Source organism: Lipophrys pholis (genome assembly GCF_963383615.2).
Source record: "Lipophrys pholis genome assembly, chromosome: 16".
NCBI classification, from domain to species: Eukaryota; Metazoa; Chordata; class Actinopteri; order Blenniiformes; family Blenniidae; genus Lipophrys; species Lipophrys pholis.
Window position 1 is genome coordinate 17,829,110 of NC_137634.1, and position 15,956 is coordinate 17,845,065.

General features: G+C 43.1%; 1 protein-coding gene across 1 annotated transcript in view; it reads right to left on the reverse strand.

Annotated features, from left to right (window-relative positions):
- Nucleotides 1-286: 286 nt before the first annotated feature.
- pdlim4 (PDZ and LIM domain 4) overlaps nt 287-15,956 on the reverse strand; it is a 38,315-nt gene continuing 22,645 nt past the window's right edge. The window contains exons 4-7 of the mRNA XM_080483951.1: nt 10,265-10,584; nt 8,669-8,826; nt 3,635-3,773; nt 287-1,749 (exon numbers count right to left, since the gene is read on the reverse strand). Of these exons, the coding sequence (XP_080340077.1) occupies nt 1,545-1,749; nt 3,635-3,773; nt 8,669-8,826; nt 10,265-10,584 (822 nt within the window). The 3' untranslated portion in view covers nt 287-1,544. The remainder of the gene's footprint in view (nt 1,750-3,634; nt 3,774-8,668; nt 8,827-10,264; nt 10,585-15,956) is intronic.

The following is a 15,956-nucleotide window of genomic DNA, read 5'->3' on the forward strand; positions in this document are numbered from 1 at the left end:
CACAATATATTTCCTTTTACTGTGACCGTGGGTCTGAATTCACTTTAGGGAGCCAATACAGCTTCCCACACCTACACCGTCTGCCTTTTTTTACTCTCTTCTAGAGAGGTATTGTAATGTCACTGTTTAGCCAATCCCCCCCCCCCCCCCCCCCAAAAAAAAAGAAACAAAGTGAGTATTACTCCCACATGTTTGAATCCGTCAAGTCCCAGTTTACAAGTTGCAAACAATTTTCTCTGGCTGTGTCTCAGACAGCACAGAGATGATTTAAAGGCTGTCCTGAGAGGTGGGGAGCAGTCGGTGAACTTCTTTTTTTTTTTTTTAATCATTCTTTTTTTTTTATGAATGATTCCTCTTTCAGTCAGGTGTGCGAGCCGGAGACGCCAACATCTACGAATCTCCCCCTCAGAATGTCCCCGTTGCATGCATGCACCGAATTAAGCTAAGTGAACGATCATTAAAGTCTCGTTTCTCATTTTGTTGTTTCACAACTGAGGTCGCTGTGTTCACATCTGGGAGAGATTCCTTAAGCCGATTCTCACCAAAGTTTTAGAGCTTCCCACAAAGCTCCGAGGGTATCTCCTGCAGGGATTTGTTTACGTTTTGGAAGGTGGCGCTTGCATAGCTACATACGGAGGCGTTTACCAAAAGGTTAGAGTTCGGTACAGCCGCTCACCAAAGCATACGGACATGAATTCCAGACGCTCACAATTATATACCTGTCAGAGATCTGCTTTATATTGCCTATTGCTTCATAAATTGATAAAAAAAAAAAAAAAGGAGCAGATGATCAAATTCTGGAAAGTAAACTGCATACATGTAAATCAGGAATGCACGTATAATAATGACAATAGCATGAATAAAAAGACGGATTTCAACCCTTAACCACAATGTATCACCGTGCCTAACATGACATTTGCGTTGCAAACTGCTATTATGAATCCAAGAAAAGGTCAGAAAAGATTTACAACAATCTCCGCACAGTCAATCACAGCAAACACACCAATCAGCCTCAACGGTTCGTGTGACGGTACGCAGAACACACACTAGCATCTTGAGGTTATTGCAATGCTCGCGTATAACAATATGTCGGTAATACGTAGGAGTAGTCACAACAAACAGCATTCAGCTTTCTATGCATTGTCTCCATGTTTTGTTTTGAAATGTGGTTTAACATTTGTGGTGTTAATGTACGTACTTTACCATGACTGTATCTAGTTCAGTGTTGTCCACAGAAACAAATATTAATTGCAAGCAAGATGAGATGCGAGATGAGAGCCGGGAAACAGAAACTAATGCCAGCCGTTTTAAATGGTCGAACCAAGACAAAGCCTTATTCTGTCAATGCATTTCAATCTGCTCAACATATATAGCATTGATGGAGTCTGTCACTGGAGAAATGCTGATCTTGGATCAATGAAACATGAACGTCAAAGGCCTCTAAAAAGCAAAACTGAGCCCAGATCAGCACTTCTTCTTGACAGAGCCCGATCTACAATTATGTGAATCCCCAGTTATATCACTGTGTCACCGGCCCCTCCATCTCACACTAACTCCACCTTGGAGTTGGGATACACTGCAACAACATCGTAGCCCTCTGGGGGCTGGACGCGGGCCATGGCGTGAGTCTCACAGTACAAATTGTCCTCGATGAAGAAGTAACCTCTCTGCTTGAGGTTGATCCCACAGTCGTCGCACATGAAGCACTCCGGATGGTAGAGCTTGTCGCGGGCCTTCACGATGGTGCCGCTGGAAGAGGGGATGGAGAGGGAGGGTGAGACTTACGAATGCGTCACATGTCACTGAGCAGAGGGTCAGCCATAGGTAACTGAATCTGGCTGTGAAGAAACTATTGTCAGAAACACGTCAATAACAAAAGATATGCAATAAACTCAATCACCTGAGGCTGTCTTACAAGTTTTAGGATATAGTCCACCTCTTCAACTCTTTATGTACGTCTGGTGTTAAATCAGTCAGTGATGAAAGAAAGGTGAGGGGACATCCGAGGGTTGTGGTATCCAGTTTATTAGAACACAGATGGGCATCGCTTTTAAAGCCTGGGGTCATGCTTCACGTTTAGTTTCTTGAGTTCTTTTCAGATTCTAACTGTGTCTCTCTTTTCAGGCTCCTTGACTTCCCGTCCTCATGTCTGATTGCTGCTCTCTGCCCTGATGTGTTTCACCTGTGCCAGAGTGTGTGATTGCCTTCACCTGGTGGCCGGGGCTTATATTGGAGCTTTTCTTGTGAGTCTTGTTTGCTGGTTCGTCTGTGCTTCATTGTTGGTTGTGTTCCTGTGATTTCTACATTCCCTGATCTTCAGGCTTTTCTCTGTGTTTGGGTTTTTGGGCTTTTTAGATTTTTGTCTCAACAGCACGTTTTTATTTTTTTTTTTGGCTGCCTGCTCCACCTCCCCTGTTCCCCAGCGCTTCTGATGAAGCAAGCCACTTTAACTTAAATGCTGGTATCTAGGCTAATGAGTCCTTCGCCAATCGGTGACCCCTGACAGCTGGATGATTTTGGAAGCAAGTTTTAGGGAGGTGGTGTCACTGGAGAGGACAAATTGTCAGACATCATAACCTCAAAAGGATGCAAACGATGACTCACAGTTGTGCATTGAAATCTCCATTATAACAAATGCAGCCATTTTAAGAGTGACAGTATTTGTGTATATAGTTAGTATTTCTTTTTTTTAACTTTCAAAAGCCTGAACAAGGGCAAGAAGTTTGCATCAGGTGCAAGTGTGCTCTCGAACAGCTACATAATTATTCTGGCAGTGAGCTGCTGCAGCAGCAATAAATCAAGTGGTTCAGTCGCACAGTTGACGGCAGTATTCAAGGGCGTTCACTTTTCTCAATAAGATTTTCCTTTTGTGGACGGGGAACTGGGGCCAGCGACCAGTCAGCTATTAGCCTGCTCCTTTTTTTTTTGTTTTTTTTTTCTTTCCTTTTTTAACTGCTCTCCCAATGTAACCACACGACGCTCTGAGTAAACTCTCGACACAGTGCTCCATACACGTTTCATGAAGCTGTAAAACTCTCCTAGGTCACAGCAGTCTGACTGTACCCGACAAGCCTCCACAGGGTCCGCTTGTTAACAAGTACAGCAAGCTCATGACATCACCGCTTACCTGCAGCTGCTTTTATAGAGCCAGGATTACCGGTGCGTGTGGTTGCTTTGGCAAACGACGAATGGATGTGCTTGCACCTGTGTGTGTATATTGAGACTGTGTATACTGAGCATGGGAAAGGGTGTGGAGGATGGAGTGGTTTAATCATTAAAATGAGTGAGGATAGATTTTTCTGAGGACTTTTGAAAGGCCTGTTGGTTCAAGTCATGGAAGAGTCAGGCAGGACCTTTGATTTACCGCACATGGCTTCATGGCTCATGAAGCAGGAAATCATTTCTAGATGCATTTCAAAGCGTCGAGACAGAAAAACGTCGACATCAATGGGTTTTTAACAGGAGGCCACACGAACCAGGTTATTCCTTCACTTAAACACAAAAACAAAATATGCTCTCATTTTGATGTATTTGGTCGAACAAGTCCTAAATTTTAAACATGTCAGTTACAGACTTGTGTTGTTCACTTGCTAGAGTTTACATAAACACTAAACCGGGGTCTGTTAATACTTACACAATGCCGTTACAGCAACGTGTGCACTGAGGGAGCTTCTGAAGTCCTGTCATGGGGGGCGGGATCGGGCTTCCCAGCTTGGGGATAGGAGACCGGACTGGAGACTTTAAGCTTCTCATCCTCTCTGTTGGTGACATACCTATGATGACAAAAAGAAGAAAATACATTTGAAGCATTTGAATGGACACCATAAACATCCCAGAGACCAGGCAACTCAAAAATGCCTTCTCTGGTGACCACTTTTTATATATATATATATATATATATATATATATATATGTGTGTGTGTGTGTGTGTGTCCTGGGACCAATAAATCTGAGTTAGTGCTGCTCCGGTGATTCGGGGGGAAAAGCCAAAGAAGTTCACATGAGTGTGCATTAGTGTGTTTGCCCTTTGCAGGAAATTCCCTTTCAGTTTCAGGCGGTAAGATTAGGCTGGGAGGTGACTCAAAGATGGATTAAAAGTTCTCACATTCTGCTCAAAAGAGAAAACACGGGCCAGTTTCTGCACCGCACTGAGCTATCTAACCTGCCCTGACCGAACCTGGGAAAAAAAGAAAAGTTAGTCATTTTGTTTCAGAGGTCCTCAAAATACGAACAATGTCCATCTAATATCTCAGAGATTCTCAGAAATGCAATTTTGACCACAATCAAAATTATGTTAACCACTCAGATCACCACAGGAACGGCAATTGTTACAATATTTAATTACCAGAGTGACATCAGTGATCTGTCATATTTGACAAAACTGGCATAAAATCTTAATTTGTCAAGTAAACATTGTTTTTTTTCTGAAAGCAAAGATCACATTTCCAATTGACCCTCTCTCTTGCTTTCACAAACAGGATGTTGCTACTTATTCTTCTCATCTATTAAGTCCATTTAGAAGTCAGATGGTGAAGAAAACTTGCCAATGTGCTTCACAAGTTAAAATCTGCTGCAGGTGAAAAGTAATCCTTCCCCAACATCTTCTTTATTCAACCCATTCATTCTCTCTCTTTCTCTCTCTCTCTCTCTCTCTCTCTCTCTCTCTCTCTCTCTCTCTCTCTCTCTCTCTCTCTCTCTCTCTCTGGTATGCCTTACCCTCTCTATGACTCTTCTGTGCATCTGGCATCTTCCTGTGTGCTCCATTTAAGTGTCACATTCTGCAGTAGCATTTCCAAGTAGGAATTCATCAGTCAAACCGGCCAGACACCAGTTGGCGAAAACATCCAATGCCACACAGACCAGATTCAACCATCACACCGGTCCGCTACAATTACATAATGTGTGTGAACGGCAAAAGCTGGGTTGTGATGACATTTATCTTTCTGGAAAGAACTGCTAGAATTATCTGCAGTACGTTTCGTGAATGTCTGATAAATGTTTTCAGCCTATTTATGTTCTCAAAGTCAGTTTTGTTAAAAGACACATAAATGACAAATTACAGTTTTGGTGGGCATGGCTTACGGGCTTCCCACAGGTGGTGTTTTATTTCATTATTAGAAGTGATCAGATCAGACCAGACCATCAAGCGTTTGGTTATGCCTGACTGGAATGTATGGAAGTACTTTATACTGGATGTCTGGAGCCATTTCAGCAGTTCCACGTGCAGCTGGACATCCATGACCTGCACTGCATGACCTCTCTCTACTGATGATGTGCCAGCAGAGGCCATATAGGCCAAAAAGCCAAGTATCGCTGCCCCTAACCACAGTGGAATGACCTTGCATCTGGCACCTGGCTCAAAGCAGCGTCCTTTTCCCTCGGTAACAATTAGCCGCTGACTGCACCGCGGTGATTCCAGGGGCGCACATTAGCTGGATGTGTTATTTTTGGGGGATTAATGTCTCTATTACCTAATGATCTAATGATGCACGCTAATGGAAAACCTTTTTATGTGCAGCACTCCTGTGACTTTTTGAGCAGAGGGGAAGGTTTGACTAATAAGAGTTTTCAGACCACAGGCCATGATTAAGTGCAGGAAGCAGAATGAACAAGCACACGTTCAGTCTGAGTTCTATTTTACATTTTAAAATTGCCATGTTAGGATTCTTATATTTCACGGCTAAACACAGACAGACGTGATGTAGTTGGTCATTTGAAACGGACCCCACGCCATGTGACATTCATGGCACAATGTGTGTGTTCTATACCGTGACTAACATCAACCAGACGTACTGTAAAACAGACACATGCAGGCTGTTAACCTTCGTCCCGACTCAAACCTGTCTGATCGGGAGTCTGAAGCCTCCAGAGATTTATGGACACAGAGAATCACAATGTCATTCCAGACAGCTAAAGTAGGTTGGTGCTTAGATAACGTCTATGAGATATGTGAGGGGAACAGAAATATGCTTTGATTCAGTTTGTTGCTTTTGATGGTGTGTCTCTCTCTGTTTTCACTGTGATGGCACCAGTACAGAAGATGGCCGGATGGATTGATCAACCAAAATTGTCCAGAAATCAATCAGTTCACCTTTCTGTGCTTTGGCCCTTCCAGGAAAAAAGTCAATGAATTAAATGGAATATGTGACCTGACAAAGGACGGCAGTATTGATCCAGTGTGATTCATATTTCCTGCTTGATGCATGACTTGTTTTAATGGGGTCTTTTTTGGAAAGAATCTGAGTCGGAGGCGACATCTCATTTGTTTACTATCGTTGATGTAACAGTTGGAATTGCAAAGTTGTGCTTTGTTAAAACAAATTGGTATCGTTTTTGATTTTTAAGAAATGAAACCTTTATCGGGTGGTGCTGTCAAATTTAACAACAATAATGACTCTCAGCACAATACAAATCCTTAGTTTGTCACAGGTTTAAGTTTAGATTTGTTTTATCATTGTTTGATTGTTTAATTTGTTGCAAGGAGAGTTTACTTTTCTGACTACAGAGATTTGCAACGTGATAGAATGTCGCCGCCTCAAACCCTCTCACTTAACAACTTTATTTAAACGGTTTCTTCACCCTTCCACATTGTTTTCCGATCGCTGTGGAGCCTGTGGAATTCTGGGTAAACTGACACTCTTGTTTGCTTTAACTTTAAAAGCCCCTGAAAGTCAACATGGCCTCTCCGGGGGCTTTCACCTTCAAAAGAGGACTCACTGTGGTGGTATAAAATCTTGACAGCCCGGCATACATTGGAAAGCAGGATGATTTTCACGTGTGAAACCTGAGAGCGTATCAGTCCATGTATCTTTTGTTTGTTGTTTATGGAGTCCTGTGAAAACAAGGCCCGGCCGAGACGTCTCGGGCAGGATTTCACTCTTAGAGGGATTACGTGATGCTTCGAGACGTCAACGAGGAGGCAGGTAGCTTTTGAGAGGATCCAAATCCAAACAAGAGGTGTCTCCCTGTTTCACTGAGGACTTTGCTTATCAATCAGCCTGCCAGTCTCCAGAGCTGAAAGACAACTGACAGCAGACAGGGCAGGCTCCATTTATTCCCTTGAACCCATCAGCGGTCTTACACCTTTCCTCCGCCATCTGTCATTACCACCTGTCTCTGTCTTTAGCGCGCTCTGTCGGATTGCTTTGAGCATTATAAGAAGTGATAATTAAGGGAAACAGTGTGGCTTGGCGTTCTTCCAGTTTCTCCCTGCGGGAGCAGCTCGCTTCGTTTCTTAGGCTCCGGACTTTCCTTTAAGTTCTCACTTCAAAGCCCAGAGATGTGAAAAGGCATGCAAGGTAATACTGTTTCACATGGAAAGAAAAGGATCATGTTAGATGAGGAATTGAAGCTTTTCCATTTGCCTTCATTATATGTTTTCACAAAGTAAAGATTAAAAAAAAAAAAATGTTAGAATCAATGTGGTGATACATGCTTTTATGGCTCACTTTACCAAATAAAATGAGTGCAATCCAGAGAGTAATCGTGAGGAATAATACTCTAATTTGTATATTCATATGTTAAAATCAGGGGTTATTGAAATCCCTGACAATGTATTTATGCAGTTTACTCATAAAATATCATAGGCGGAGATGATCCACAGTCTAAATGAGCTTAAAGAATATTGACTTTTCTATGAACAAGCAAACCAAAATCAGTAAATATGACACTCCAGATCCTTACATTCATAGCTGGTAACGCTCCAGAAACTAAAACTGATATTGAAAGGATATTCGCTCAGCGTTAGCGGCCAAGGAGGGGAAAAATGAAATCATTGGTGATTTGTGCTCACAGAACATAGGTCCACTTCTTGGCAATTCTTAGAATTTCTTCCCATTTCTTTTTGAACATACCAGCACTTGGCTTAGGATTATTGCTTTCTCCACGTTCGCCCTGCTTTAGTTGGTGAACACGGAGCCTGAAGAGGAGGTTTTAGTTCCAGGGATTAGCTTCCCCTCTGCTGCTGTCAGCGTCACATGACTCTACCTCAGATGCTGGAATGCCAAGCAGTCAGAAGAGAGACAGGAAGACCAAATATTTCACTTTGTTGCCTTTTGTGATGTTGTTTTTGCTGTAAAATGTCCTAACAAAACTTCCCTTTCTGTTCATCTGTGTGTGAGCTATTTAAAGCCCTTCATCTTTCTTTTGCTTTCATTGTCTAAGACTTTGTTTGTTGCTTTCTCTCTCTCTCTCTCTCTCTGTCTCTGTCTCTCTCTCTCTGTCTCTCTCTCTCTCTCTCTCTCTCTCTCTCTCTCTCTCTCTCTCTCTCTCTCTCTCTCTCTCACCCTCTTCCAATCTCTCCTCCAGCCTGGCTGTCTGTGTTTTTCTATAAAAGGAAAGCTATGCCACTTTGACGCAGCTCATAACAGTGCCTGTGCAAGATGTTCTGTATTTAAGGAAATGCTTACTCATGAATTTCCAGGGTTCAGACCTTAAATATACATACGATATTACATAACAATGCATGAGATTACACCGTCAAAACCAGCTGTTTGTGGTATAACCTACCTTTAAATATGACATAAACAGACTATTAGGACGGCTAATATTATATTGTTGCTGAAAATACTCAAATACGCACATTATTTAGACACAAATTGTCTTGCAGTGAAAGCAGACGTCTTTGTTTGTGACTCACTATAGAAGACACACAAGCGCGAATTCTTACCACCATCTTCAGCCTCGAGGATACCCTGAAGGTATTTGAAGGAACCGGACTGTTTGGGTTCTGAGACGGGCTCCTCATGGTCCTGCAGCATCCTGTAGACATCCGACTGCAGGTCGAAACCATTGCGGCTCACAGGGGACTGGACAGGAGGCTCTGGGCTGGGTGATACAAGTGAAGCAAAGCTGATGTAAGCCTGCTGCAATGCAACGTTTCTGGTGTTTACAAAACATGAATTTGTTATAGCATCTATTTGAAACAAAAGCACATTATTACAAAGAGTATAATGGCAATGATGATGGCGGTTGTGTGTGGAGTCAAAATCTACTACTACCACACTTTTTGTTTCTCACTATTTCCATGTACTGAGGCAAATAAGACAGATTCACAGAGGGGAAAACGGAGGCGTGTACTTTCTCAGTCTCGACTTCCAATTCCACAAGCACAACACCTTAATCTCAACAGCTTTGCAATATGTTTTCTTTTTTATTCACGCATCCATCAAATAATTCTGTCACCCAACAGGAAGGAGCTCCTTCTTTGGGTACATTTAAACATCCAAACATCTGGGTGGTGAGTTGTGCTGCTGCCAGATGTGAGCAAATACTGACACACTTAACAGAGCGTTTGTCTCCAGACTCCTCTCCAGGAGAAGTCTGGAGACACTGATATGTGTGTGTGTGTGTAAGTGTGTGTGTGAGAGAGAGAAAACGCCTGCCACAGTGAAGGTGGGACAGAGAGGCTTGGGAGTGACGGCAGGCGATGGACAGTGTTAAAATGGCATTTGTCCATGCGCAGGCCAAGTGAAGATTAACAGTCTTATCCAGCGGAACTCTGAGAGTTTTGGAGAGGATGTTCACTCCGACACAAGACACACACACACACACACACACACACACACACACACACACACACACACACACACACACACACACACACACACACACACACACACACACACACACACACACACACACACACACACACACACACACACACACACACACACACACACACACACACACACATTTATTACACGCTTGAGGGGCTACACAACAACAAATGGCTTTTCCAGCAGTGCAAAATGTCTCTCCTAGCAGGTGTGTCAGGAGACTTCCAATGTGTAACTGCTAAAGTGTTCTCGAAGGAGCCAGCACATGCTTTTACGCATCTGTGTAAGCACTGTAATAAATCGCCGGTCCATTTTCATATAAGGCTCCACCTGGAGATGCTTTAACAACAGATAAGTAGGATTGTAGAGGCAGTCGGTCTCATACCACTTATGGTGTGGAATGAGGCCGGATTGAGGAAACCCCAATAGACAATTTAAGAGTGGATATGCCTCAACGGTTGTGTTAAATCCAGAGCTACTGCACAGATAAGGCAGACTCTTTTTTCTGTTTCAGCAGATAGGACAAAGATATTGACTACAACAACCTATTTATTTTAATTTACAATAAACATAGATCTAATCTGAAACTAAGTGTCATATGATTACCCCACCAAACCTGTAGATATGGATTGTGTGATTCAAGTACAGATTCGAGATGCATTTCTTCATCTATCAAGCTGTTACTGCAGACACTTTGATGGTCTCACCTGTGTGTGGCACTGATGCTGAGGGCTCCCATCTTGCTGGGCAGAGCTCGGTCTCCATTGCTGCCATTGTGAGCATACAGTCCCGCTGGGTTGTTGTACTGAGCTTGCCCAGTGCCGTTTCCGTGTCCGTAGCTGTGGCCGTTGTTGGGTCTGGAGTGTCCATTATTCAGATGAGTGGGCTGCGGGGCCTGGGTGGGCTGTGGAGCCTGAATAGGCTTCAGAGCCTGAGGGGACTGCAGAGCCTGAGGGGACTGCGGTTCGGGGGTGTATGAGGGTTTGCGGCTGTAACCGCCGTATCCGCTGGTGATTGGACGAAAGTTCTAAAACAAAAAAGTAAAAGAAAGAAAGAAGAAGCATGAAAGAGCGGGCAAATCTTAGGACAGCATGGTTGTTTTTTTTTTATAGAAACATAGGTTGGGAACTATGTAGATAATGAGTGACTCGGAGTCAATGGCAAAAAACTGGAGGACATTTAAAAAGTGAATCAGGATCAGAAAACAAGTGCAGTGGTGCCCTGAATGAAATCCACTCTATTTATGTATTTATTTTTCTTTTTTAGAAAGTACTGAGACATTTTAAGACATAGCTTGCATTAGATTTCCTCGAATATTTCTGTCAAAACACAATAACCGTAGCCTTTTCACTTGCTTCTTTAAAGAAATAAAGACTTCAAGGGTGCGGACAGAGCCAAAACAACTACAAAACATTGAATCACTATCATTTGGAATTGTGAGACTCTGGCCACAGAAGTGCCCCGCTGGTGCTGGTTTTGACGTATCTGCTGGACTAACACAGCACAGATGCACAGCCACCTACAATTACACCACCGTACTCTCTGTCAGTGTGTTTATGCTGGGGTCAACGCCCTTTCCAGGGATTTGCACAACCGATGCCTTTACATCATCGAGGATGCCGGTTTTCGCCGCAGCTATCAGCACGGTGCTGTGATAATGCACGTTGCCAGCCCGGGCTCCTCCATCGCAGAGGCCCAACTCTTTATAGATAAAGCTTTATTGCAAAGCTTGCATGATGTCACCACCTCTGATAGTGTTTCAGACATTTCAGTTTTTCGAGATGGCCGGCGCTTTTGAGTGATTAAACATGGCTGCACAAGGTCATAACTCTAGGCTATAAACATTTCAGCACAAATGAAGTGACTTGTTTACAAGTCTAGCAATGTAGGAGGAGGGGAGACAGTCGGACTGCTGTAACTGTGAGCCCCGGCAGTGTCTGTGTGTGTGCATCCATGTGTGAGAGTGTGTGTTTTGGGCTGGTTTGAAGAGCCCCCCCACAGGTGGTGGAGGTTCACCGCCTCTCCAGACAGAACCCCTGTCATTTCAACAGATGAGTCCACAGAACGTCATCCTGTCCTCATGTCCCACATCGACCACACACACACACACACACACACACACACACACACACACACACACACACACACACACACACACACACACACACACACACACACACACACACACACACAAGTCTTCTGGAATCAGCACTTTCCAGCATGCTGGACGTCCTCTCTTTTCCTCCGACAAGCCCACATCTTGAAGTTGGAGAAGCGCTCTGTCATTGCCCTGCCTCCTGCAGTTAAGACAGATGACTTGAAAGAAACTTGAAACCACTTCTTCCCAAAACCGTGGACAATGAAGAAGGATGAAGCCAAATAAATTTCAGGGGGGGGGGGGCAGGCAAAAGGAGTCACAACCGAATGCGATTTCACCTCAAGAGCCAAACCCTGTCCGGGCAGGATGTCAGAAACACCCAGATCTCTGTGGCTCCCTCTCCAAGTAAACCAGACACATTGAAGTCTGACTCCCACCGCAGAGCCAAATGGGCCCGACCAGATTCTACTCGTTATCTTTAGCTTTATTTGCACAGATGGTGCACTTCTCGGCAAGTTTTCTCTAACTTTTGGGAAATCTATGAAGTTTCACATAGGATTGAAATCTCTAAGCGTCATTCGATATTGTTGTGGGAGATGGTCTTAAGAGGTGAGCCGGAGGTGGCAGAAATGAGGAAGTTGAGCTTTTCATTGAGAGTGACCAGGATGAACAGGATGTAGCAAAATATTGCTGTGATCAAGTGGTATCCCTTTAATAATGAGTATGGGAAGCGTGTCGCTGAAAATGTCCATGTGGCGTTGTCTCACAGAGACATCCTCAGTGTGCTCCTATAAACATCTTCACTTCCCATTTTGGAGTTTCGTACATTGTAATTTATTGTGAGATGCTCAGCTGCTTGCTTTCCTCACTCCCCTTTCAGATTATGCCTTGATTTATAGCAGAGTGTTTAATTTCCCATGAAAACACTCTGGAGAGGAGGGGTGAAGCTTGTCAGAACACGCCACAGTGCCTACATGCCTTTTTAGTCTTCATTATTCATTTTTCACTATGAAATGACTGCCGTGTCTGAAGATAATACTCCAAACAATACCTGTATCACTGTCAGACACGCTGATTCATGCCTGTGTTCAGAGGATAAAGGATATAATGCCAGGAAAATCCCTAATAGTGTATTGTGTTACGCACTCCTGCGAAGACATGGTGAGAAGATTTATAAGACTAATTTGTCCAGACATGACATAAAAGAGACACCACTGTACATTACCATCAATTGATGGGTTTCAAAAGAGATAAAAGATGGAAGTAAATTTAATTTTGCTTTGAGGAAAGGTTAACGGGACAAAAGCATATTTACCCAGGCAATCTGAAAGTTTTGCTCCCATAGTCGTCATCCCCATTGTCTGATAGAAGTTAATGTTTATCCATTTTAACACTGTCTGAGACACTGCAGCTCCTGAACTCCTCTCTAAGCCTTCCCTTTGTCTTTTTCCCCTCATAACACTCTTTCCTCCCCTGGCTGCGCACGTCTGTCCCACGGATACTTTCGTTGGGTGGATGGTGAAGTTATAACGCAGCACATCTGGTGCTTCCCTTATAAAAATGCCAGTTTGGTAACATTCAAGACCCATAAGTGCTTCCAAGTTGCTCTCACAGTTTAGCAACTTGGATTCTTTTTTATTACAGAGATCCTGCTGTGATCAACCTGCTTCATTTCAAAGATTTATCCTTCTACTTAAAAACCCAAATGTACATGGGCTTAAAAAGGGATTTGACCCTCAAAGTGGCTGTCATGGTAATCTGGTGAAAACCTTATCGCTGCAATCCTCCTGGTAACCTTATCTCATTTTTTCCAAGAATAGTCAAAACAGTTGAAGATTTGTAGACGGAGTTGCAGTTTATCTCTTACAGAGAAAAGTTTGTTGAAAAACAGAACCTACAAGGTAATCCTTTCTCCAAATTTCACTTTCTTGGGAATGAATTTCCTTTTACTTTCTCCCAAATCTTAATCTGCTCGCTCAGGAAAAAGAAAAACTTGAAAAAAAAAAACATAAACCAACCCTGAAAATGACAGGGAACAATTTATGAGAACCACCACTGTCTCCTGCTGCTCGCTCTTAAATTCAGGCAGCCGTTTGATTTCACTGAACTGTTTTTCAGTGGTAACCAAGCTTGACTAATGTTTCAGGAAGACTGGTCGTCATGAGGGTTATGTACCAAAGAAAGAAAGACATAAGAAAGTTTGCATTTGCGGGTATTTGTGTTTAGGACTACCCTCCCAGCTTCTCAGTCTACCTCAGTCTACAACTGCAGTTTGGTCGGACTGATGAGGAGCCAGGAGGGGGGGAAAGGTGGAGACCTTTAATTGAATTCATATGGGGACCAAGACCTCAGTCGTCTCTCCCAACCGGGCGCACATATACGAAATCATGATAATGCACACACAATGCTCGCCACTTCCTCCACCGCTGCCTCCTGCGTGCTTTAATCCCTTTGGACATTCAAAATTAAGCTTTTCACATGGCGCTCTGCACCACTAACCAAACACAAACCAGCCCATTGTGGCCCCCGGGGCCGGGCCCTGGGTGCCTCGCTGGGAGGAGAGACAGACGGGTATGAAGGGGGGGGGGTTGGCTTTAACAAAGCAAAAGAATGCACCCATCTTTTTTCCATTTGATTGGACTCTTTTGAAAATGCATAACTTCTGAGATTCAAGCTGTCATAACATCATCTGTTAAAGCAATATGATGCAAACTTTGTGTTGTGGAAAAAAACCCCAAAAAAAACAAAGGATTGTACTTTGGTCAATAAGTTTTAGATTTCTTAGCTGTAGCGACTGTAAAATTTACATTTTAATAGAAAACATGAACGAGAGAGAAATGTATGCTTGGCTTTGTTTACATGTGAAATCATTGATTCCTAACAAGCCAACAATTTGAGCATTCCGCGCACAATGAACTTCACTTCAATCTCCCCCCAAAAAAATAATTTTGCTTTGCATATTCAATTGTGTCTCTCCATTTACTGAAGTCGCGATGATATGAGATCTGTCTTCGATGACAATGCACATTTCCTGTGGCAGCTGACATGGATAAAATGTTGCGATATATTAAAATCTAAAGTTTAGCTGATGAATTAAAATGAACAATATAACAAATACTGCGATATCCGACTTAAGAGTTGCAGGAAACTGGAGCCCGAATATGTGATCTTGGAAATAGAAATTCCCCCACGCATAGGGTTGAATATTGATGCTGTGAATGAAGAAAGCCAAAAACTGTGCGTTGTTTTAAGATTGATAGAAAAAAGAAAAAGAGTAAAATAGCTTAAAGCCAATCACTCAAAATCCTTTCAATCTGCTTGCAGAGGTGCAGGAGCCGTATCCTTTCAGCTGTTCTAGTGACTTCATCCACTCCTCATCACGCTGGCAGCCGAGCAGGGCAGGGAAACCCCGCGTACGGATTTGGACATTTCAGGGGATTACTTGCCGATTAGTGAACACAAACAACCAAATAAGTGGGGGTCACATGCTCATGATCTGAAACGAATGCTGTGTGTATAGAGCTGCTAAAACCTTCCCCCCAATGCTTCACTTGTCCACCAATTGGAGATTTCCTAACAGGCGAATTGAATAAGTAGCAGTGGACACAAAATACACGATTTGGTAAACTATGAAACTATCTAATGACCCGATACTGATAAAAGACAGTCACATGCTGTGCCCCCCTAATACAGTGTGTCACAATTTATCTTTTGGACTTGAGTTTCTGTTTTCAAAGGCGAATGGTCGATGAGAAAAGAAACTTCAGGGAGACGGCCTTGTTTGATTCATAGAAGAAATCCCTATCACACACACCCACTCTTTTGTTTTAGGAGTAAAAGTCAAGTCCAAGCAGAAAAGATATAGTGGTCTGCAAGTCATGCAAGGACTTTATCTGTCAGCTCCTATTAATGTTAGCCCGGAGAATTTGGATTTAGCTGCCAGCTCCTGGGTCGAGACTTTAAGCCTCAAGTGACGTTCGATCCAAAACCTTCAGCTTCCGCATTGCGAAGTCTCATTCTTTCCACAGGGCAATAGCTCACAGCCACAACAGCTATTGCTATAATAATAGGCTCGCTGCCATGAATGGCATTTTGATATTGGCTAGTCCCAAAAAAAAAAAAAAAAAAAAGTAGCATTTGACTTTAATGCCGACTGGGCCGTTCCCACCTACTTGAAACTGCCACTATGTAATTTAAGGAAAAGGAATTTGGAAACCTGAAATGTCAGTAACTGATGGTACTGCTTTACTGCTGCATAAAAATATTCCAAAAGTAAAACAGACAACCGAATGCTAAAACAC